This window comes from Microcaecilia unicolor, chromosome 2 (assembly GCF_901765095.1).
Source record: "Microcaecilia unicolor chromosome 2, aMicUni1.1, whole genome shotgun sequence".
NCBI classification, from domain to species: Eukaryota; Metazoa; Chordata; class Amphibia; order Gymnophiona; family Siphonopidae; genus Microcaecilia; species Microcaecilia unicolor.
In genome coordinates, this window is record NC_044032.1 from 252,649,905 (window position 1) to 252,675,448 (window position 25,544).

Below are 25,544 nucleotides of genomic sequence, written 5' to 3' on the forward strand. Positions count from 1 at the left end.
CCATCTCACATGTATTTTAAAACATCCTTTCTAAAATACATATGAGATGAACATCAATATGCTAGAAATGTCCAGCATGAGCATCCATTTTACAAACTGAAATGTCCAAACATAGATTTTGTGTGCACACAGAGAAATGTCCATATTATAAAAAGGCCATTTAACCAGTTAAATGGAGAAATAGCCTAATGGTTAAAAGCTGAAAGTTACATTGCTGGTTCAAGTCCCACTGCAGCTCTTTGTAATTTTTGTTTTTTTTTAAATTATGAGCACTCCAGGGACAGAAAAATACCTACTGTGACTTCCTTTATCTCCATTCAGTAGAGAATTCTCAATCAGAGCACCTTTCTTTAACCTGGAAGTGCCAAGAACCATCTTTATGCCCCTCCTTAGTCCCACTTAAAACACGTCCCCTTGCCATATGGACATACAGCAGTATTAGATGTCCTTATTCTGGCTTTATGAAATAGGTATTTCGATGTTCATGCAATATAAATGTCTAAATGCCAATTTTCAGATGTCCAAAACATGAACAGAGCTTCTAAAATAAGCACCTTATGTGTATATCATGCACAGAAATGTAAGCTCTTTGTTATAGAACTGATCTTTTTATGTGGCTATGTGGTTGCAAAATTTTATATAAGTTCTTTTGCTGCATGCAAAATAGGATTTACACATGGAAAAAGCTTTATAAAAATTTCCCCTCCCCCTCATTTCCCACATGTAGAATAGACTGTACACTGGGAGGGCTATGAGTCTATGCTGGTAGTGGGTTACAAGCCAGCTCTAAATGCCTAATGTCAAAGATAAGGAACCCCAGAAACAGGGAGCAGATACATTTACACCAGCCTATATAATGAATGTGCCCCTTTGCATTTTCTTCCTCTGTCTCAGATTTCCAGTCATTGCTGATCAGTATCTGCCCTGAAAAGTGAGGTTTTCTCGTTTCCTCTTTCTGTCTGTCTCTTTCCAATTCTCTTTCTGTTTGACTCTCTATGTCTCTGTGTGTGTCTCTTTCTCCTCCCCTTTCTGATGCAGCTTCAGCACCAGACTCTTCTCCTCCTCCTCCTCCTGTAGTCCACCTCAGAGCCTCCACCCTTCACCATCTCTTCCTCTCTCCTCTCTCCTGGTTTCTTGGGGCAGCCTCATTCTTCATCCCCCAGTATGATGGGCCCTGCTCTCCTTCTCACCTCTCTCCTTCTCTCCTCCAACACCCTTCCTACTTTCAGCAAGGTAAGACCCAGGGAAAGGGAATTAAAAGAGGGAAAGGAGTATTCAACATTTCCCAATCTCTGCAGCTTATCTGAAGGATTTTTATTGTGGCATCAGAGGTTTGAATTTGTCTTTCCCTGTCAAGATATGGAATGCAGGTGGATTATTTCTCTTTAGTGGATGTACTGCGGCTCTCTGTGTGTGTATTTGTGTATATGAGATGGAAGCTTGTACTGCTGCTGGCTGTGTTCTACTTGTTCTGTGGTGAGACAAATGTGTGCTTATTCTATGGTGGGGCAGTTTGCATTGTGCGTACGTGTCTCTGTGTGAGGGAAGGTTGCACTGCTGCTACTTATGTTGTGCCTGTTCTGTGGTGGGGCAGAGTGTGTGTTGTGTATTTTGCTACCTATGTTGTGTATGCTCTGAGGTGGGGTAGTGTTTGTGTGTTGGTGTTGGTGTGTTTGATGTGCCTGTGCTGTGATGGGGCAGTGTTATGTGTGTGTGTGTGTGTGTGTGTGTGTGTGAGGGATTCTTGCACTGCTGCTACCTGTCTTGTGCCTGTTCTGTTCTGTGGTGGGCCAGAGAGTGTGTGTCTGTCGCTTCCTATGTTATGCCTGTTTTGTGGTGCGCAGGGTGTGTGTGCGTGTATGTGTGTGTGTTCTTGTGATATTGTGCATGTTCTGTGATGCGGTAGTGTGTGTATTGAGGGAAGGATTCTTGCACTGCTACTACTTATGTTGTGTCTGTTCTGTGGTGGAGCAGAGTGTGTGTATGTGTTGCTACCTATGTTGTGCCTGTTTTGTGATGAGCAGGGTGTGTGTGTGTATGCATGTATGTGTGTTTGTTTTTGTGATGTGCATATTCTGTGGTGGAGCAGTGTATGTGGAAAGCTTTCACTGCTGCTAGCTATGTTGTGCCTCTTCTGTGGTAGGGCAGTGGATGCATGTATGTGTGTGAGGGAATCAGGCAGTGTGTGTGGTGCTACCTATGTTGTGCCTGTTCTATGGCAGGGCAGTGTGTGTGTGTGAGATGTCGTGCCTGTTATGTGGTGGGGCAGTGGGTACGTGCATGTGTGTGAGGGAATCAGGCAGTGTGTATGTGGTGCTACCCATGTTGTGCCTGTTGAGTGTGTGTGTGTGTGTGTGTGTGTGTGTGTGAGGAAAGCTTGCACTGCTATAACCTATGTTTTTCCTGTTCTATGGTAGGGCAGCATATGTGTGTGTGTGTGATGTTGTGCCTGTTCTGTGGTGGGACAGTGGGTATGTGTATATGTGTGAGGGAATCAGGCAGTGTGTGTGTGTGCAGTGCTACCTATGTTGTGCCTGTTCTGTGGTGCTATGTTGTGCCTATTCTGTGGTAGGGCAGTGTGTGTGTGTGTGTGTGTGTGTGTGTGTGTGTGTGTGTGTGTGTGTGTGTGTGTGTGTGAAGAAAGCTTGCACTGCTGCAACCTATGTTGTGCTTGTTCTATGGTAGGGCAGCATGTGTGTACGTGCTTGTGTGTGTGGGTGTGGTGTTGTGCCTGTTCTGTGGTGGGATAGAGTGTGTGTTGCTACCTATGTTGTGCCTGTTCTGTGGTGGGGCACATTGTGTTTGTGTGTGTTTGTGGGTATGTGATGTTGTGCCTGTTCTGTTCATGTTCGTTGATGTGGTAGTATGTGTGTGTGTGTGTGTGTGTGTGTGTGTATGAAGGAAGCACTGCTACTACCTATGTTGTGCCTGTTCTGTGGTGGGTCAGTGGGTACATGTATGTGTGTTGGTGGGGCAGTGTATGTGTGTTGGTGGGGCAGTGGGTACATGTATGTGTGTGAGGAAATCAGGCAGTGTGTTTGTGTGTGTGTGGTGCTACCTATGTTGTGCCTGTTCTGTGGTAGGGCAATGTGTGTGTGTGTTTGTGTGTGCATGTGTTTGTGATGTTGTGCCTGTTCTGTGGTTGGGCAGAGTGTGTGTGTGTGTTGCTACCTATGTTGTGCCTGTTCTGTGGTGGGGCACATTGTATTTGTGTGTGTTTGTGCTTGTGTGTGTGATGTTGTGCATGTTCTGTGATGGGGTAGTGTGTGTGTGCGTTTGTGTGTGTGTGATGGAAGCTTGCACTGCTACTACCTATGTTGTGCCTGTTCTGTGGTGGGCAGTGGATACATGTATGTGTGTGAGGGAATAAGGCAGGGTGTGTGTGTGTGTGTGTGTGTGTGTGTGTGTGCATGCATGTGTGTGTCGCACTACCTATGTTGTGCCTGTTCTGTGGTGTGGAAGTGTGTGTGTGTGAGACAGGAAAGCTTGCACTGCTGCTACTTATGTTGTGTCTGTTCTGTGGTAGGGCAGTGTGTATGTGTGTGTGTGTGTGTGTGTGTGTGTGTGTGCGAGAGAGGAAAGCTTGCACTGATGTGCCTGTTCTATGGTAGAGCAGCATGTGTGTGTGTGATGTTCTGCCTGTTCTGTGGTGGGGCAGTGGATACGTGTGTGTGCGGGAATCAGGCAGTGTGCGTGTGTGTTTGTGTGGTGCTACCTATGTTGTGCCTGTTCTGTGGTGGGGCACATTGTGTTTGTGTATGTTTGTGCTTGTGTGTGTGTGTGTGAAGGAAGTTTGCACTGCTACTACCTATGTTATACCTGTTCTGTGGGTACGTGTATGTGTGTGAGGGAATCAGGCAGTGTGTGTGTGGTGTTATCTATGTTGAGCCTGTTCTGTGGTAGGGCAGTGTGTGTGTGTGTGTGTGTGTGTGTGTGTGTGTGTGTGTGTGTGTGTGTGTGTGTGTGTGTGTAAAGGAAGCTTGTACTGCTGCTACCTATGTTGTGCCTGTTTTATGGTAGGGCAGTATGTGTGTGTGTATGATGTTGTACCTATTCTGTGGTAGGGCTGTGTGTGAGTGTGTGTGTTTTTGTGATGTTGTGTTTGTTCTGTGGTACAGCAGTGGGGGGGGGGGGGTGATATTGTGCCTGTTCTGTGGTGGGGCAAATTGTGTGTGTGTGTGTGTGTGTGTGTGTGTGTGTGTGTGAAGTTGTACCTGTTCTGTGGTGGGGCAGTGTGTGTCTGTAAACAATTTATTTAAAACAAAAGTATAAAATAGATATAAATGCAAATAAGATTATTTAATGTAATTGTTTACACCCCTTTCAGAAAAATTACTGCATTCTCATAGCAATAATTCCTTTCGTTAACTTTTTCCCCACTTGTTGAATTATTTTGTTGTATATTTCATATCTTCTGTTACCTGATAGTCCACATTTTTAAGAGACATGGAACATTTCACTTTCCATAAATGATGAATATATAACCTTTATCAACCAAACTGTTGCAGCATGGTGATATCTGTGTGGAAAACTGAAGAGGCCATATAGTGTCAGAGCATAAGTGTCATATTTTATTACAGGCCATTTTAGGAGATGTAACACATTCTCCTGTACTCTGAAAATGGATGTTCTGTAGTCTCTGTAATACCAGCACAACTGGTTCTTGGACAGTCTCTGTCATTAGCTTGTCTATCCTATAAATTCTGTTTCCATGAAATGCTAACAGAGTGGCCTTTCTTGATTTCAGTGGTGTTTAGAAGTTCTGGTAGGTCCTTAATGCTTCCTCCTTATTTTCTGTGCACTGGTTAAGAACTGTTTATTCAAAATACTTCTTTTAAAATAACGAAATGCAGGCTTCTGTTATTTCTTCTTTGGTAAGACCCTATTTCCAGATTCTTTTAGCAGATTGCAGAATGGAGAATGGTAAAAATCCAATTTCTTTCCCTAGTCTTATAATGCTCCTCTGTCTAGCCAACTGGAGAATACTGGAACTAACCATTATTTGAAAGAATTACTAGTTAAAGATGGAGAAAAGTATTATTGCAAATGAAAGCACGCATAAATTAATTTAAATAAGTAATTCATTATCAGTGAAGAATATCAAGGTATAAAATTAACACAACAGTTGGAATTCAAATCACACACTGACTGCCACAAATGAATATTGCCCCTAAATTATTAACCTTTACAAGTAAAATTTTGATTTCACCTTGAAGAAAACATTTATTTTTCATAATCTCCTGTTACTCTGGCCTAATAACTTCTAGGGCAGGTCATGGACTGGTCTGTCAAGACTCGAAATAAAGGAATTAGCATATGAAATTTCTACTTCTTCTTCCTTTTTATCCTGTCAGACCAGTTCAGAAGAGTGGGATGCCCTCATCTCCTTCAAGTTAGGCAAGAGGAAGATAAGGCTTCTCTAAAGATACTCACTGTGAAGGCTCTGTCTCCCCAGCTTAGATCTCCAGTCAATACTGTCTTGAGAAGGAATGAAGAGAAGTCCAAATGGCTGCCTTGCACAGACATGCTCTCCTAAGGGGGATATATTGGGCTGTATATCCCAGAGGGACCTTTAGCCCTTTGCTGATATAAACAGAAGTGATTGTCTCCTTAATTTAGCTAGGCAAGGAAGCTATTGATGTCACTTCCCCCTTTCATGAACCACTGAACAGAACAACAGCTCTGTCCAACAACTTAGATGGGTTAATGACCTTAAAGTACCCAGTAAAACCCTGTGAACATCCAAAACACATAGATCCTTGTCCTTCTCCAGGAATCCATCCTTCTGAAGGCCGGGAGTGAAATATATTGATTCAAGTGAAAAGGAATACTAATTTTGGGAGAAAGAAAGATGTTGGCTGAAGTGACATCTTTACCTTAGAAATAACAAAATCAGGTTTCCTGTAGGGCAGTGGGTGCATCTCTGAAACATACCTTGCTGAGTAGAGAGCTACTAGGCATAATGTCTTGAGTGTTCAGTCCTTGAAGGATGCCTTCTTTAAAGGCTAAAGGGGGAACAAGACCAAAGTCTTATAGACCCAAGTTAAGATTCCAGGGAGGCACCAGTGCTCAGACTGAAGCTGCTTATGTTTTGCCACTTTAAGAAAGTGAATTATATTTGAGTTAGCTGCTACTGACCTCATTTCAATATGCACCCTGTAAAATACTGCACCTTGAAGAAGTTAAAAGTCAACCTCTTGTCCAAATCTCCCTACAGAAAGGACAGAATGGTGCAGATGAAAGCCTTAAAAAGGAAAGAAGGCATGTTCTGATATCATGCATCAAAAATCTTCACATTGTGATACATTATTTGCTAGCAAAATCAATGTCTTTAGTGCCTTCAACAGCATAGCTATACCTTCCCCAAAGTAACCTGGTTTGCATAGCCTTGATCTCTCCAGGGCCAAGCATAAAACACAGAAAAAGGTCTTCCATCTGAATTGGCTCCTGGTGAAGAAGACCCCTTAGCTGCAAAAGGTGTTGGATTTATCACATCCTGATTCTCATTGTGACATAATACCTGGGTCCCCTGAATTCACCTGGCACTGACAATATTGCAAAGCTCATGCAATACCCTGTTATCAGAAGGGTAAAGTAAATAACCATATGGAACCACTTAAAGGAAACCTCTGAGAGGCCCTGGGGTGCCATGGCAATCACCCAGAGATCCCAAATTTCTTCTGCAGGTGAAGAATTTCCCTCCTCAAACTATCCCTGCACATTAAGAGACATGAAGCTGTGGAATTCCAATTACACCTCCTATACATAGTTGACTCTGGGGTATAAATACTCTAGCTGTAACTGGTATTTCCTAAAAAGAAAAATACCCTCATATTCCCAAGACTTTAGACACCATCCTGCTAGGAGGGTCTTTTGGAGCAGGAACTATTGAGTCCACAGGCAGAATACCATCTCTTCAGCTACTGCCCAGGCAATCAATTTCTACCATAGCTAAGCATGAGGTCTAGGGACTATTCCTCCTTGGAAATGTCACATGGGTTGTCACCCTTAGCGTTCCTGTACCCTTGGAGCTACAGAATCAAAGCCAATTTGCTAGTTGACCCTTAAGAGAAAAGTCTAGAATGTAAATTTCTTGAGGTACCTATAAGTCCTGATGGTCCCACCAAACAAGGCTCTACTCTTGGTTAAATTGCTTCAAGCAACTTGTACCCCTGGGCCCTATGAAAGAACATACTGGCCTTGATATTTACAAGGAACACTTGAACTCTCTTTCTATCCTCATGAGAAGAATGATCCTTGCTAATGATCCTGCCTTTCTGTTGCCTGGTCTTTACTGTTTGGAGTTCCAAAACCTACTTTGTCCAGGTGAGTTTCTAAAGAACTCCTACATCCTGTTGTGCAGCCATTTCTGGGAGTTGGAATTGCCCAAGTCTGTGATCAGCCTTTTCAGATCCTTTTCAAAAAGAAGCTGTCCCTTAAGGGTGGCCTTCTCAATTGTGATCTGGATACAAAGTCTGCTGCCCGATGTCAAAACCATGGAAGACACCTGACTGTGACCACTATGGCCAAATTTTAACCAGGGCATGGATCAAATCATAAATGGAGTCTGTCAAAAAAGTGGTTCCTGATTCCATGTGAGCCAACTCACCTTTAGGGTGACAAGGCCACAGCGGAGAAACTGAATTAATTCTTTGCTTCTGTCTTTACGGAAGAAGATGTAAGAGATCTGCCTTACCAGAATTGGTTTTCAAGGATGATGATGCAGAGGAACTGAAAGAAATCTTGGTGAACCTGGAAGATGTACCAAGCCAAATTGACAAATTAAAGAGTAGTAAATCACCTGGACCGGATGGCATACATCCAAGGGTACTCAAAGAACTCAAGCATGAAATTGATGATCTGCTGTTAGTAATATGTAACCTGTCATTAAAATCATCCATAGTACCTGAAGGTTGGAGAGTGGCCAATGTGATGCCGATTTTTAAAAAATAGTTCTATGGGTGATCTGGGAAATTACAGACTGGTAAGCCTGACTTCGGTGCCGGGCAAAATAGTGGAAACTATTATAAAGAATAAAATTACAGAACACATTGAGGGGCATAATCGAACAAAAACGTCTATCTCCATGGGCGTTTATCTCCAAGAACGGGTCCGTGAAGGGGCGGACCGAACCGTATTTTGGGAAAAAATAAACATCCATGTTTTATTCGACAATTTGTGAGCTGGGCGTTTTTGTTTTTCAGCGATAATGGAAAATGAAAGCGCCCAGCTCAAAAACGAATAAATCCAAGGCATTTGTTCGTGGGAGGGGCCAGGAGTCGTAGTGCACTGGTCCCCCTCACATGCCAGGACACCAACTGGGCACCCTAGGGGGCACTGTTACAAAAAAAAAAAAAAAGGTAAAAGAGCTCCCAGGTGCATAGCACCCTTCCCTTGTGTGTTGAGCCCCCCAAATCCCCCTCAAAACCCACCACCCACAAGTCTACACCATTACTATAGCCCTAAGGGGTGAAGGGGGGCACCTACATGTGGGTACAGTGGGTTTGGGGGGCGGTGTGGAGGGCTCCCATTTACCAGCACAAGTGTAACAGGTGGGGGGGATGGGCCTGGGTCTACCTGCCTGACGTCCACTGCACCCCCTAATAACTGCTCCAGTGACCTGCATACTGCTGCCAGGGAGGTGGGTATGACATTTGAGGGTGAACATAAAAAGTTGTGAAACGGCATATTTTTGTGGTGGGAGGGGGTTTGTGACCACTGGGGGAGTCAGGGGAGGAAAGGATTTGGGTGGCCTCTGTATACATGTCAAATGGGATCTACTGAGAGTCTGGCATCCTACCTCTCTCTTTCCTCCATAATACTCAAAGAAGGTACCACCTAAAGAATTTAACTATCAAGAACTTTCTTCGTCTATGGATTGGAGTGCCCCTTCCTCTATACTCTTTTTTTCTCTAAAATTTTCTTCTCAGATCTTTTGGAGGAAGAGCCCATGGCTGTGAGCCATGAGTAGACTTGGGGAGAGATAAAGTCTAACAGCCCCACTGGATCATAGACTTCATGGACAGTAGCCCTCATCCATCATGGAGATAAATTCTGCATTAACAAAGGAGGCCAAAAATGCAATTCAGGCAGGGGCGATCCCTGGCCAGCAGAGATCATCTGGGAGCTGGAGGAGCCCTATGAAAGATAGTAAAACTGACCTACAGTGGACACCCCCACAGGCCCTTCCAGAAAAGTGCTTGGCATGGGTGAGGGAAGTGTGCTTCTTCTGCTGCTGTGCCCCTGACTCCTGGGCTGCATTCTTCCAGGGTGGGGGATCTTCCTCATTTGGATTTGCTGACTCCTGGACCACCACTGGTTCCCTAAGGAAAAATGCTAGTTCTGTCACAATTAGGGCTAAAAGCTGGTCATGCTTCTCTTGTGCTGGCCCCTATAGCCTGAACAATGCATGCCCTGCTTTGCTTTCCCAAACATAACCTGTAGTGTGGCTTTGTCTGAGTCATCCACTGTTATTCCCCATTAATTAAAGAGAGAAAGGCAGTGCCCCAAGTTGTCCCGTCTAAAACAAATGAGGGTAGCAGGAAAAGCAGGCCAGTGAGAGTAATACCTCTATAAGCACACTATGCAGGCAGTCCGAATGGTGGTGGAAGGAAATTGGTTCCTTGACAGAGCAAGCTCTTACTATTGTATCTTGGAACCACTACTCCAAAGAGCAAGTCCCAACAGGAAATAGAGTTTAGCAGCCACTGATTGATGCCCTCACAAACCCTTGCCTCAGCCTTGTACTTGGAATGGGTAGAACAACAACCCTCGGCCTTCAAGACTGTCCTTATAGGAGCTTCAGTAGACAGAATACTTCACTGCTGCACCAACACACTACCATCTGCTGAGACAGAGAACTTACTGAAGAGGTTCTTACTGTTTCACATTGTTACAGGGGGAGGTGTAGTCACTGGAGCTCTCTTAAATTCTGCCTCCATTTGCTGGTAGAAGTGTGAATACCCACTTACTAGGACTGATCTGGCAAGACAATCAGGAGTTTGAATTGCAAAACATACCTGAAGGCTTCAAGTTCCACACCAAGGAGTGAGGACATGTGGAAGGCTCTGCAGCTGTTCTTCTCTATTCTAGGGAGCTCCTATTTTCTCCAGAAATTTCTCTGGAATAACTGCAGCCATGGGGCTTTCCTATTTCCGTTTGTGGTTTTTGTAGTCTCGGTGTCAGGCACTTCTTCCTCAGCCTGAGCAGTCTGGGCTTTGCTGCTGACTTATGTAGAAAATTTGGACTCCGCAGGGCTGGGTGAGCTGCCTTTTCTCACATGGGTTCACTGAACGGATTATATCTGAGCTTTCATTTTGGGCCTGCTCAAGGGAAGAAGAACCTTTAGCACAGTGCTTATCAAATTTTCTTTGATTGTGACCCCATTATTGTGGTCACAGAAAGCGTGCGATCCCCAGAATTCTACCTTTCATCCATTCTGCTACTCCTACTTGCTGTCTTCATCTTCTGCCTTCCAGAGAGCCAGCAAAGCCTAATTCTAGTGCAGGTTCATCTGGCCAATGATTTATTTCTTCAGGCTGCCCAGGTTGCAACCCCAAACATGGATTTTGCTACCTCATTTGGGAAGCCCTGTCCTAGCTCATGCTGGACATTAATTTAATCAGCATTTTGGTATCTTGCATATCCAGAAGTGATGCTGTTCATATGGGTATAGCTCCTGAAATTTCTTCACTGTAGGTGATTCAATCCCAATACAGTCCAAAGGCTTCTTATCCAGCTCTGCATGTCTTTAATTCCTGATCTCAGCCACTTTATTTATTTATAAGTGTTTGCATTCTGCAGTTTGAAAATATATTTATTCCCAGAAAATCACAACAAATACATGCATAAAATTAGAGAAACACAGCCAGCATTTATAAAATCTTTAATCCGTGGCAAAAGCTAATTGAAACAAGCTTTTCAATTTTTACAAAAAACTAAGGTTTAGATTTTTTAAAAAGACTTATCCATACAACAGCCACCTCTATAAAGATATGTCCCTTATCCCTGAATTTTCAGCAGCACTATGGGGGTAATTCTATAAATATGATGCTAACATTGATGTGATGAATGTGTGTGTGTAAATGACTAAATGCTGGCATATATTTATTTAGATTTTGCTTACACCTTTTTTAGTAGTAGCTCAAGATGAATTATACTCAGGTACATGGGGTATTTCTCTGTCTCTGAATGGCTCACAATCTAATTTCATACTTGAGGCAACAGAGGGTTAAGTGACATGCCCAAGATCATAAGAAGCACCAGTGATATTTGAACCTGCCCCCTCTGGAGGTCAAGACCAATGCTCTAATCATTAGGTTACTCTTACACATACGTCTAACATAGAGTGTGTTTTACACTTGGACGTAAATGTGGGTGGGACTCACACATCTAGCTTAGAGAATATTATGGGTCTGATATTCACAGTTATTTAAATGACCAAGAGGGCTCCTGGTTGTTTAAATGGCTTGCCCAGGACTATCCAGGGATATTCAGCACTTAACCGATTAGTGCTGCTGAATATCTCACTAACTAGTGGCTAGGTTAGAGGACTGGGGATGGGGCATGGATGGAGCCCGAATATAGCCACTTAGTGGTGAGTTTCAGCCCCCAAACTAGCCAAGTAACTGCATAAAGTTAGAGCAGCAAAAAAGGCTGTCCTAACTTATTAACTGAAGTTAACCGGGCTCCAGTCTGAATATCAGGCAGTGCCCGGTTAACTTCCGGGTGACCACTGAGACCCAGATATTCAAAGGCCAGGATCAGTTCAGCCTGCATCTGTGAATGGCTCAGACACCGCTTACCACTGTGGGCTGAATCAGGTGCAGCTAGGTGGAGTGCCAGGGGAGCGACCACTTCCTCAAACGGATTTCCGAAGGTGCCGGCGCCTATGTTTCAGCAGTCCATCATACCTACGTAGTGCATGTGCATGCCTATTCAGTCCGCTCTCTGCTCCTCTTGGTGTCACAACCTGGCTACGTATCTGGGCTGAATTTCGAGCAGTAAATTTCATGTGTATCTCCGACATCTAGGTGTAAGCATTTGCATCAGCTCTATGGCTAGTGCAAGTGTTCGCACCTAACCACACCTAACCGCGTACCCAGTTACACTAATATTCTAAATAAAGGAAAGTAGGTGCCTACTTTCCTTCATAGAATAAGGTCCTACTAGGCACCATCTAGGTGACTAAATCTAGGAGCCCCTTTTCAGAATTGTCCTCTGCTTGTATAATGCCACTGCAAATTCCCTCTGACTGTATATCGTAGAGTGCCAAGGTGGAGCAAAGGCATTTCGCCCATTTATACACATAGCAGCGATAATCAGCACTCTCCATATAACTATTATGTTAAAGTTAGGCCAGAAAAAATGCTGTCCTAACGTATGCAGGTGAAGAGCAGTTCTATAAATTAGACACTCATATTTCTCTGCCCCTTGTGAGCTTAAATGCAGACCCCCCCCCCCCCCGATATTCAGTTGGCGACAGACAGCGTTTTTTAAGTTCTAACCATCGGTTAAATTAGCCCTCAATATTCAGTGCCAGGCCATATCCGGGCACCAGAACTGAATATCAGGGGCTAATTTTGGGCACCAGAGCTTATGTGGGCCCAGTTAATATTCAGCCGGGGCTGTATAAAAGAGCTATGTGGTTGAGGAGGTCCTATATTAAGCCACTTACCTATACGGGTGCCGGCACTGAATATTGCCAACATCTGCATAACCCCAGGATCCTCCCCAGTGCCGCCCAACACTGCCCCTGACCTACCCACTTTTTGGTTTGACATTCTCCAGTTAAGTGTTGCTGAATATCCCCACTTAGGAAGCAGGAAGCAATTTAAACAGGCAGGAGAGGCTCCTGCCTGCTTAAATCACTTACAAAATCGGCCAGATAGAATTCTAGCACTTCTACACTTAAGCATACAGTAACCTGAGAAAGTACCTGCAGGGCACCTATTCTACAATAGTGCATAATTTACGCAGCCTACTAGATCCTATATACGGTGTCCAGATTTTGGCACACACCCAAGACGTGTGGAAATAATTGGGTGCTAACAGCCAATTATTAGTGTTAATTGGCACTTATTAAAATTTGTGCACACATCTGGCTGTGCACTATTCTGTAATGCAGGGCACCTAACTCTACTAACACGTAACTCAAAAGGGGGCGTGGCCACAGGCATGTCAGGAGCATTCCAAAAAGTTGCATGTGTAGTTACAGAATACGGCATCAGTGTGCCTAACTTGGGTGCCAGCATTTACACCAAGGTTTCATTAGGTATAAGTCTGGCACCCACAATTAGGCGTGGGAATTGGCACTAAGTGCTATTCTATAAAAGGCACACCCTTTATAGAACAGATCCCATTTATGAATTCCCCCCAGCATGAATAGCTGAAAACTGACCCGACACAGCTGTGTTTCAGCATAAACATATGCCTGCATCAGGGGTCTCGAGAAAATCTTAAAACCAAATGCTAGAGAAATGGAATCAATCACTGGTTCTAAATTCTGTGCTGAGTTATTTTTCAGCTATAACTAATGCTAGCAATAAAGAATCTTCTGGCTCCTTTTATTATTTGTGCACTTTTTGTTTTTGTTTCATCTATGGTTCATTAAATTTATGGAAGTTTTTTTCTTTCTCTTCTGTTGCTTTCCTCCCTCCCCCCCCCCCCCCCAGCATGAAAATGCAAGGGGATATCTATCTATTTATCTATCTATATGGGTGGGACAAGGGTGGGGCTGGGTGCCCAGATGCCATTATAGAATAGGATCTCACTGTACATCCTCTGAAGGCGTCCAGCTATCCATAGGAGACAATTCTATAAAGTGCTCCAAGAGTTAGGCCCGAAAAGCCTAGGTGCTAAACCCAAATTCTGTCATGAGATCTGGGCACCCAGTTTCCATTCTAGAATACTAGGGTGTTGGAATTTATGCACCAACATTTAGGCACATCCACTTATTTAGCATGTAAATGACACTATTCTATAGCAAGTACGCATGAACACCCTCTTGCATTTTTGTACTATGCAAGTTACATTCTAAGATTATAGAATACCGTTTAGCACCCAACTAGCACTTTAGAACATAAGAGCATAAGCATTGCCATACTGGGACAGATCGAAGGTCCACAAGCCCAGTATCCTGTTTCCAACAGTGGCTAATCCAGGTCACAAGTACCTGGCAAGATGTCAGAACAGTAAAACAGACTTTATTCTGCTTCTCCTAGAAATAAGCAGTGGATTTTCCCAAGTCCATCTTAATAATGGCTTATGAACTTTTCTTTTAGGAAATTATCCAAACCTTTTTTTAAACCCTGCTAAGCTAACAGCTTTTACCATAACCTCTGGCAATGAATTCCAGAGTTTAATTACTCATTGACTGAAGGAATATTTTCTCTATTTGTTGTAAATTTACTACTCATATATCTTTTTTGAGATGCGGTGACCAGAATTGCCAAAGAATTCAAGGTGCAGTTGTACCATGGAATGATATAAAAGCATTATAGCATTATGCACGTACTTTTAACACCCACATGTGTAAGTGATAGTATCCTGTAATCTGAGCGTGTAAATGGCACATACATTTAGGCACTCACATTATAGAGCGAAGGCTTAATATTACTGGACAGCACCATTGAATATATGTGGACTATTGAAATGCCACAGACAGCAAACACTCACCATGGTGAGTAACTATTGACCCATAAATGATCATTATCAACTTGAAGAAACTCAATTTAAGAGTTCCAAAGATAAGGAGCTGCAGTTGAAAATATGGGGTTATGTTTAACAGAAAGATGGGCAAAATTTAACAAGGAGAACTGACAATAACCCAGTATCCAATGGCCATAAGCTATGAGAAGAGCTACATCATGATAGTACCAATTTCAGATGAGAAAAAGTGTCAATGTGTAATATTTTAAACAAGGCCTACACAAAGTTTCTTAGAATCTAGGAGCCAACCCAGAAAAGTTAGCAGCTGGTGATTGAGACCTCTTAAACCTCATATCATCTCTACCAGTGTTGAAGAGCAGGATAATAGGTCCCCTCTGAGGTCCACTACAGCTCCTTTAGGGCCTGATTTACTAAGGCTGTTTTCCCATTCTGGGTCTAAGGGAAAAGAAAGCTTAACAAATCATCCCCGTAAAGCACCACTGTAGGACATTAGCAGAAATACAGAGCCAGCAACCCTCCAACCCCCAGTCTCTCTCATTCTCCCATCCTGTTGTCATCTAGTCTCATATTGTAACCAGGACCCTCCAGGTGCAGCCAAGGATAGAACAATCTCCTCCAGTCACAGGCTCCCGGTACAGTCAAGAAATAAATGTTCACCCGCAACTTCAATCTTAAAGACTTTATTCCATGCAGGTTTCTAGTAGACCTGATACACAGTTCCTACAGCAGCATTCACCTTCAATCTTAAGCACATGTAAGCCACCTGAAAGTGTGTGGCAAATAGTCCCCTTTAAGCAGTAGGCTATCAGCACCTACCAGGATTCAATACAGGCTCACAGTCAGCTCCAGTCTGGGCTCTTTATCCAGTGCACAATAAACAGTAGTTCAATTCCAAATAGAAGCAGTTCTTTCAGTTCATCATCACAGTTAAATCAGCAGTTCCTACCTTCTACTCTCTTTACCTTCAGGAGAGTTCAATACTTTAGGAACTCCTCATACCCAAGGGATTTCACCCTGCATCAGCTTCACTGGTAAATTCAATACTTTAGGGACCTCCCTTACCCAAGGATTTTCAGCCTGCAAATACTTTTGGGACTTCCTCACACCCAAGGGATTTCAGCCTGCTTCAGTACTTTAGGGACCTCTCTTACCTAAGGGTTTTCAGCCTGCAACTGCTTCTCTCTTTCTGCTTCTCTCTCCCCTGGGACTCCTTCCCACCTGCCTCCTTCCCTGGCTTCTGCTCTCACAACCAATCATTCTCCTTCCATTAGCTTCCCCCACACCCATACCAGCTGAGTTGAGCATTAGACTAATGATGAGCTCCTGCACACAGGGTTTTCTATCTCTCTCTCCCCCTAGTGGCAGCCACTCTACACATCCTGCCAGCTTACACCCATATCTTCCCCTATTGCAGCTAGGAGTCCAGTCTGGGTTTTTCATCTCACCCCCTGGCTCCTTGCCTGCAATGCCTTCTGGGACTTGTATTTCAGACTGACACTGCCTTAACCCAACTATCCTGGATGTGACTTTATCACAGTATCTATCACTTCCCTACAGGCTGACTTCCCCCATCCACCTCCTTCCCCATCCGTCTGGGTATCCCTCACTCCTCAGCCACTGCCCCAGCTAACTAGCCACCCTTACCCCCATCTAGCCAGCCACCTCTTTCCTAGTTACCCCTATCATCCCCACACCCCAAGTTAACCAGCCACTCCTTCCAGCCACTGCCCCATATTCCCCATTTATCCAACTATCTTCCTACTAGCCCTCACCACCCAGGTAGCCAGCCAATCATCCTTCCCCCAGCTATCCAGTCACACCCTCCTACTGCTACCCAATGATGCCAACCTGCTATCACTCATATTCCCCAGTGACCAACTAAGCTTGAGCCCCATCTTTCAATCTGCTAAAGCCTGCTGCTCAAATGACCTTTCTTCTCCTCTGCCCTGTGTGAGTCTCAGTAAATTTGAACTGTGCAGTGCAGGATCTACTGTGTGGTCTTACAGGATCTGAGACCCGAAGACCATGCCGTAGTTCCTGCACCACGAGACTTAAACCCATTGAAAGACGTGTGATACAGAAGTGAAGGAAATTCCAGTTCCAGCAGCAGGGGAGGAGGGGGGGGGGGGGCAGACATCTCAAGCACCATGGGGATATTTCTAGTTACCACGGTGACTTGGCATCTGGGATTTGTAAAGCTCTGTTTTAAATACCAAAGTAATTATCCTAAATTTGATTTGACAGCACAGAAAGCCAATGAAAGGCTTTCAACAATGGAGTAATATGGCCACCTGAATGACAAAGAATAAGTAATCCAGCAGCAGATCTGAACCATGTGTGTGTGTGTGTGTGTGTGTGTGTGAGAGAGAGAGAGAGAGAGAGAGGCTTGCTGTATCTGTTCTGTGGTAAGGAAGTGTGTGTGTGTGTGTGTGTGTGTGAGTGATATGTTTCTGGGCATTGTGTACCAGTTCATAGAATGACATGAATCATGGAGCAGGGATTTGAACTATGGAAAAGAGATGGTGCAGGTGATACATTGAGTGGGATATTAGTATTATTAATATAAAGGCAGAGTACTTGTATGGCATAGCATAGCATTACATTATACTCTAAGTGGGCCACTGTGTAGGTAGGGATAGTGTGCGGTTCTTTCGCAGTATATGTGCAATTATTGATTGGACTACTGTCATAGAATTATCCAAGTTTGTTTATGAATATATTCAATCTCGCTCCTACTTCCTCTATGTGGGTGCCTAACTGGGAGGAAAATGTGCTCTAAATGTAATTATTGATGGTTCAGTGCCAGCGTGTTAGAACATATGAAGTGGTTTCCCAAGGGTTCTGCCTTGTGACTAATTGCATCCTGGAGAAGTGGTAGAATCTCTTTTACTGGAGTTATTTGACTCACACCCGTCTGGGATGCGTTAGGTACAGCAGAGCAGACTGGGTGAGCTCCTGAGGTCCCATCATACTGTATCTTTATGTGATTCCTAATGAATAAATGTGTGTTAGTGGGTGACTGGAGAAGAGGGAGTGGATAGGAGTATGGATAAGCATTTAGAATCTGTTTTAAATTCATGGATAAATGATGGATGGTCTGAGCAGTGGCGTACCAAGGGGGGGGGGGCGGTACGCCCCGGGTGCATGCCGCTGGGGGGTGCCGCAGCGTGCGCCTGCTGCGAGAGTTCGCTAACTTCTCTCGTTCGCTGCAGCTCCCTCTGCCCCGGAACAGGTTACTTCCTGCTCCGGGCCAGAGGGAGCTGCAGCGAACAAGCAAAGTTAGTAAACTCGCAGCAGGCACGCGCTGCGGCACCCCCCCTCAGCGGCATGCACCCGGGGGGGGCTCTTTCGCGGGGGGGCTCTTTCACCGGGGAGGGTCCACGCTGCATTGGGGGGGGGGCGCTGCACCCGGGGGGCGGGGCGCCACCCTGGGTGTCCGCCCCCCTAGGAACGCCACTGGGTATGAGCATGAATGTTTGGATGGATTGTGGAGGGTAGTTCTCCTGTCCTTTGTGTTGCCAGTATTCAGTGGCATTTAACTGGGCAGTGCCACTGAATATCAACTCTGACCTCAGCAGCAGTACCTGGTTAGTGTCAGGGTGGTCCATGGCAAGGAGGTTTTATGACAGAAGATGGCGTGATGTCAAAAGGTTGAAGCCGTCTCCCCTGTGCAGCAGCCATATTGTGTGACCCCAAACATTCATAGATGCTATTGAAAACAATTGCAAACTTGTGAGGTTTATGACTGCCTATGTGTTTGTTTGTTTTTTAATTTGACAGCTTTTTTCTTTATTTGAAAGCTTCCCATATGTAATGATAGTTTTTGGGTTTTTTTTAATCTCTGGGGGGAGGCAGAGCCAGGGCCTTTCTTATAGCTGTCCCTCACAAAAATTAAGCCTCTCGTGGCTCCAAAAACAAGTCTGCCACTCCGGAGCACTTGCATCTGCAGACCGCGGCTAATACCCCAGGCCCCCCCAGAGGTAAGAAAAAACCTTCAGGTTACATATGGGAAGCTTTCAAATATAAAAAAACCCACACACATAGGCAGTCATAAACATCACAAGTTTGTTATTATTTTCAATAGCGTCTGCGAATAATTGGGCCAGTAGGTTCATGCCATCTCCTGTCATAAAACTTCCTTGGTCATGGCTGCTGAAAGGGGGGCTGGGGGAGGCAAAATACCTCGGTCCCAGGCCTCCAAGGGGGGCCTGGCGCCAGGGTCTCTTTCTCTCTCTCCTGCTCCTGACGGGACCTGGGTAATCAAGTCCTGGCAGGAGCAGGAGAAAGAAAACTCCAGCACTGGACCTCTCTTGGAGGCTGGGTAGGACCTGGAGGAGAAGACACAACAGGACCTCTGGTTTGGCTGGCAGGGATCCCCTCCCAGCAGAAGAGTTCTTCTGCTGTTTCCTCTGCTGCATTGCTTGCCAAGTGGCTGTTTTTCCCATCAGGCTGTGCATGCTTGGTTTTGAAACCGAACATGTGACATGAGAGAAAAAGCAGCCGCAGGGGCAGGCAATGCGGCCGAGGAAAGAACAGCGCTGGAGGAAGACATCTTCTGGCTGGGGGGGCCCTCAGGATCCCCGCCAGCCAAGGTATTTGCAGTTTGGGCAGGCAGCAATCCTGGGGGGGGGCAGCAATGGTGATGATCCGGGAGGCGGAAATGTCAGTGATCCTGGGGGGGGGGGGGGGGGGCCCGAGCCTGGCGGCCCTGCCTTGGACAGTGTGGGGCAGGAGCCAGCAGCTATGTGGGCAACTGGCTGTATTCAGTGTCAGTGACTGCATAGCTAGCTAGGTAGATAGGATCACACAAAAGGCAGTCCTATCTTTGCCTGCATAGCTCTGTGGGTGCCCGCTCTGAACATCAGCTGACACCCGCATAATATCGTGGTTGGCAGCTGACCCCAGATTTTCAATGCTGGTGCCCAGATATAGCCCAGGATTGAATATTCAGCCTTTATTCAGCTGAGCGCTGTCAGTGGTTTAAAATCCGCTGACCACTGCAGGCTGAATTTCAGCTCAAATGATTTTATCAAACAATAAACATATATAAATCACCAACACAACATATAATACTTCATAAAACATAATAAAACCAAATGCAATAAATTCAGAATTAAAATTAAAATACAATCCAGGATCAAATACGATCAAATTATAAAAACAAAATGATCAAAAATGAATATAACAAGTGAAAGTGGTGTGGAGGAGTGGCCTAGTGGTTAGGGTGGTGGACTTTGGACCTGCGGAACTGAGTTTGATTCCCATTTCAGGCACAGGCAGCTCCTTGTGACTCTGGGCAAGTCACTTAATCCTCCATTGCCCCATGTAAGCCACATTGAGCCTGCCATGAGTGGGAAAGCACGGGGTACAAATGTAACAAAAATAAATAAAAACATCCAATCATCTTTTGGAAAAAATGTTTAAATAAAAAGGTCCTAATATAATGATGACATTGAAACTATGTAGAGCCATTTTTTAAATTTCTGTTGGAAGAGCATTCCATTCTTGTAGTGCCTGATAAGAAAATAGCTTTATCAACCTACCCTTCAAAGCAAATTCTTAAGAGCGGAAAAAGCTAAGGAATTATTAGTATTGGAACATAATGATTGATTATGATCCAGAAAAGAACAAGATGCAGCATGGACGCAAATTGCCAAGCTGTTCAAGATTTTAAATATTAATCATAGCAGTTTAAACAAGAAATCTCAGCTCTTATAGGTGAGCAGTGTAAGGTTTATAACAGCAGCAAAACTCTTATCGGTTTTTCAACCTCTTAATATGAGTTTAGCTGCAGTGTTCTGCAACAGCTGCAATCTAGAAAAAAGCTTCATAGGCAGCCCTAAGTAAAGAATATACAGTATTCTAATAATATTAACACCTGCACTAAAATTCTGAAATGTTCCTCGTGTAGGTATGATCTGAGTTGTCTAAGCTGTTGCAATTATTTAAAACACCTTAATCCCAATTTAATATACTTAAGGTTCCAAAGAAAAGATAGAATTCAGGATAACTCCCAAAATTGTTGCATTAGTCTCTTTCGCCCTAATTCTATATATGGCACTCAAAATTGTGTTCACTAATTTGCACATGCAATTTAATTGACCAATGAGCCAATTAGCTAATAATTATTGGCAGTAATTGGCAGCAATTTGAATTTATGTATGCATCTTTCTCGTCAGTATTCCAAAAAGATGCACATGTCAATTTTAATGTGTGGATCTAAACAGGGGGCATAGCCATGGGAGGGGCATGGGTGGCTCAGGGGCATTTCTAAAATTTGTGTGCACTGCTATAGAATATGGCAGATTCGTGACCAGGGGTGTAGCTACGTGGGGCCATGGGGGCATGGGCCCCTGTAGATTTGGCCCTGGCCCCTCCCACCGCCAACCCTCCCCGCCGTCGGGTACCTTTGCTGGTGAGGGTCCCCAACCCCCGCCAGCCGAAGTCCTCTTCTCCGGCGCGGCCATGTTGCTGATCTGCAAAGGCAGGCTTCTGTTTCTGTGAGTCTGACATCTGTGCAGGATGTCAGACTCACAGAAACAGAAGCCTGCCCTTGCAGATCAGCAACGCGGCCATGCCGGAGAAGAGGACTTCGGCTGGAGGGGGTTGGGGACCCCAGCCAGCAAAGGTACCCAAAGGCGGTGGCGGGGGAAGGTTGGCGGTGGGGGGAAGAGGAGGTCGAAAGGGTTGGCGCCGGGGAGGGTCAAAGGTGGTGGTAGCAGTGGGGGGGAGGGGTCAAAATGGCGGCGGGGGTTAAAATGGCAGGGGGTCGGCAGCACCGGGGGGGGGACTAAAATGTGCCCCTCCCTCGGGATCTAGACCCCCTTCCCGCCGAAGTCTGCCTACGCCCCTGTTTGTGACTAATTTAGGCATAAGGATTTGCACTAGGTTTCAGTTGGTGTAAATCCATGTGCCCATGGGTACTGGTGCTAACACTATTCTATAAACAGCACCCAACTTTGAGTGCCGTTTCTAGAATAATGCTTAGCGTTTATTTTTTTCCGTGCCCAAATTTGGCCACTATTTACTGAATATAGTCCTATATCTGTCTGTCTGTCTGTGTGTGTGTGTGTGTGTGTGTGTGTGTGTGTGCACGTGTGCTGGTATGCACAGATGTTAGTATTTCATTTCATATATGCCTACAATCTTTGGGCCTTAGGCAGGAATGGCTTTTTCCCTTTCACTGCATATGAAAAAACCTTAAGTGTATGGTTCTCAGGTATGGAAAGACTTCTACAGAGCGAGGGCCATGGCACACAGTGAGGAGACCAGATCAGGCAATGTTATCAGTCTGTAGCTGGGGACTTAATCTCAACACTCTGGCTCCTCTGTGCAAAAGAAGTAAATTCACCTGCTGCCCTATGATGTGAGGAGCCTGAAGATGATGTTTATTCCTTTTTAAAGGACATTTCATTGCTGACACCAACACAATATGCTTGTTCCACTCAAGTGATTTACAGGAAGACTGATTCATCAGGAGTTAGTCCTGCATGAGTCAGAGGGATCTGGGAGCTGCCAAGACAGTGTGACCTAACTTAATTACTCTGAAGAGATGGCGGGGGGGAGGGCCTCCCCCCCCCCCCCCGTGTCCCACCTCCCCCAGCACCAGTGATACAGCCAAAGTATGACTTCAGCATAAACATCTGAAGAGAGGAACTCAGGGAAGGAGACAGCAGAGCCAAGAGACACCTAAGGTATGAGCTCAGCATGAGTGGCTAAGGAGAGGCAGCCACTCCCTAAGGCACACAAATTATGAATACACATGCAGAACTGAAATGAGACCTCAAGAAGAGCGGACAGCAGCCAAATTATGATTCCTGAATGGTTAACTGAAGAGAAACTTCAGGGAAGAGGAATCAGCTCCCTGAGACGCCCAAAATATTAATGTGCTGTGAATAGAGGAAGGGTGACTTCAGGGGAGAGCACCGATGCAACCTGAGAGGCACTGGCATTGAATATCTGAGTTTATGCAGCCGGTCATCTCTTACGCAGTTAAGTGCAATACTCAGCACTTAACCGCATAAGTGACATCACATAAAGATAGGGCTCTGGCCGCTTAACCTAGGTGGTCAAGTTATGAATATTGGCATTTAACAGCATAAGTGCCGACTGTCCCCAGACCACCCACAAAATAGCCAGCTTTGAGTTTAGCAGTCTGGGGGGATATTCAGCAGTGCTAACCAGCAAAGGGCCATTGAATATCTGCAGATAGTCCCGAACAAACAATTTAACCAGCCAGGAGCTGTTTCTGGCCAATTAAATCACTCGGAATATCAACCCCGACATTGCCATAACAACATCTCACCCTTGAATAATTGCTGCTTGGTTGCTGCTATTTCCCCTGAAACACACTGATAAGGAGCACACATGGATGATGTTTCAAGCCCCAAGCAGGTTCTATGCCCAGTCTGCCTTGATGAAGCCATTGAGGATGCAGTGCAGCAATCTCCCGCCAACCTGTCCTAACTCCTTACGGGAAATGGGTGGGCTGGGATGAATGGACACAAATCACTGACTGCGTTAACTGCTGTTGTTGGCATCAGGTGCATGTTCTTAGCGTCAGCAGTTAATGCTCTTCAAGGTCAGCCAACTCATAGTTTGCATTCATGCAGAATTCTTCATCATTCTGGCTAAACAATAAGCTGCCTTCATTGCTTTTAGCTTCATTTCCATTTAGCTGACTTACATCCCATTTCTTTTCAGAGCACCAGAGTCATTATAGGAAATGATGAAAGAAATCTATCCATGGCAGTCCTATTCTGAACCCTCTGCTGAGCTCTAATGATCCCCTGCTAGCCAGGACTGCCAGTAGAAGCTTTCATGTATGTTATCATTTCCCTCCATGGCTCAGATTTTCTCATTGCTCATTGCTTCTCTGCTGATGACTTTCAGTCACACTTGATGATAATTAGAGCCTATGGTTTTATTTTTCCATGTTTTCACAGGTCAAGACAGATGGAACTGAAATTTCAGTTTAATTGCTATTTCTTTTTCTTGCAAACTAAGCTGAATAAAATATAAATGTGTTGACATTAACTGTGCAGAGTATGCACATCAATGTATTCAAAAGCAGCAAGCAGAAACATATTTTCAGTAAAGTTCTTATGCTGAGAAGCAGATTTATTTGTTTCTGGGTACAAACATCTATCCTGAAACAGACAAAATAAAGAAATAAATCTGGAGCAATGTGCATCTTAAATCAAGTTATTTTAAGTAAAATAAATGGTAGAGACAAATAAATCACTGTGATGAAATCCATAAGTGCTCTGAGCCTGCAAATTCTAATGATAATTAAGAACAGCTATGAAAAGAGAGCTCTGAGGCAATCAGAAGAGTGGCCTCCATGGACCTCAGAGCTCCTTCAACAGCTAAGTAACAGCAAGTAAACAACATTGCTTTGAGTGAATAATGCAGCATCAAGCTGCTTGAACCATGGGGCACATGGAACAGGCAGGTGCATGCTGGTAGTAGACCTTACAAAGGATGGGGTGCTGCTGGCATGTCTAGATGATATACTAGTATAACCTGATGTGAGGTCTCATTTTCTGATCATATCCTGATCATACATCTGTGACCAGATGTGCAGCAGAATATGCAGATTTGTAGAAACTTGCAATGTGAATGTTTGTACTAAGACCCCTGCAACTGAGGCTACCTTTTTATGTCCCTACTGGATTTGAACCAGTGCTTATAGGTAAAAGGCTTTCTAATGCTGTAATTCATCTAAATCATCCAGTGTCCAGTTTGTACAGGTTGAGAGATGGGATAATAACTAGGGTGTTTCTATGTTTTCAGCACTGGACAGCTCCCAGTGTAGCAACATGGAACAAGCCCTGGGTTTCTAATTCAAAGAAAATTTATTGGCATGACCATACGTATGTGTTGTACAAATGTGAAAGGGAAAGAACTACACAGCGCAGAAAAGACATACTTTCTTGATTCTGGTGTCAGTTTCTTGATTCTAGCTCTTTCTCAAAAACAATTCTGAGATTCTAGTCTCTCTCTCTCTAATTAGAAGGATGCTTGGGTGCACAGGGACAAGAATGGCCAGCAGAAAGGAGGAGGTGATAGTGCCTCTGTATAAGACGCTGGCGAGACCTCGTTTAGAATACTGTGTACAGTTCTGAAGCCTGCACCTTCAAAAAATATATAAACAGGATGGAGTCAGTCCAGAGGACGGCTACTAAAATGGCGTGTAGTCTTCATCATAAAATGTGTGGAGACAGACTTAAAGATCTCAATATGTATATTTTGGAAGAAAGACAGGAGGGGAGATTTTTGAGAGTTATTTAAATCCCTTCATGGCATGAATGCACAGGAGGTGAGGCTCTTTCAATTGAAAGGAAGCTCTGGAATTAGAGGGCAAAGATGAAAGGGGATAGGCTCAGGAGTTAGCTGAGGAAATACTTTTTCATGGGAAGGGGGGTGAATTAACGGGATGGCCTCCAGCTAGAGATGGTGGAGACAAAAACTGTATCTGACCTCAAGATAGCTTGGCACAATTACATAGCATCTCTAAGGAAAAGGAAGGGATAGGGGATAGTAGATGGCATAGATGGGCAGAATAGATAGGCCATATGATCCTTATCTGCCTTAATTTTGCTCTGTTCTCTCTTTGTCTCTCGCTCTCTCTATAACCTTTCCTCTGTTGTTTCTAAAATAGAGATGTGACACTTGAATTTTGTGTCATCTGAGCCACTTCTCGTTACTTCTTTTCTCTTATAAATTTTTTTTAAAAGGGTAGCTATTTCAATCTGGTGCAACAAAATTGACAAAAACACCTTATAGATTAACCAATTTATTGAGGCATGAGCTTTTGAGGATCAGAGTCAACTTCATCTTTTTTCTCTGCATCTTTTATTTCATTTTCATTT

At 44.4% G+C, this 25,544-nt stretch overlaps 1 protein-coding gene across 1 annotated transcript in view; it reads left to right on the forward strand.

The window, feature by feature from the left end:
• The first annotated feature begins 1,090 nt into the window (after window positions 1–1,090).
• Window positions 1,091–25,544, forward strand: part of LOC115462387 (proSAAS-like) — a 36,171-nt gene continuing 11,717 nt past the window's right edge. Inside the window, exon 1 of the mRNA XM_030192394.1 lies at window positions 1,091–1,233. Within this exon, the coding sequence (XP_030048254.1) occupies window positions 1,165–1,233 (69 nt within the window). The 5' untranslated portion in view covers window positions 1,091–1,164. The remainder of the gene's footprint in view (window positions 1,234–25,544) is intronic.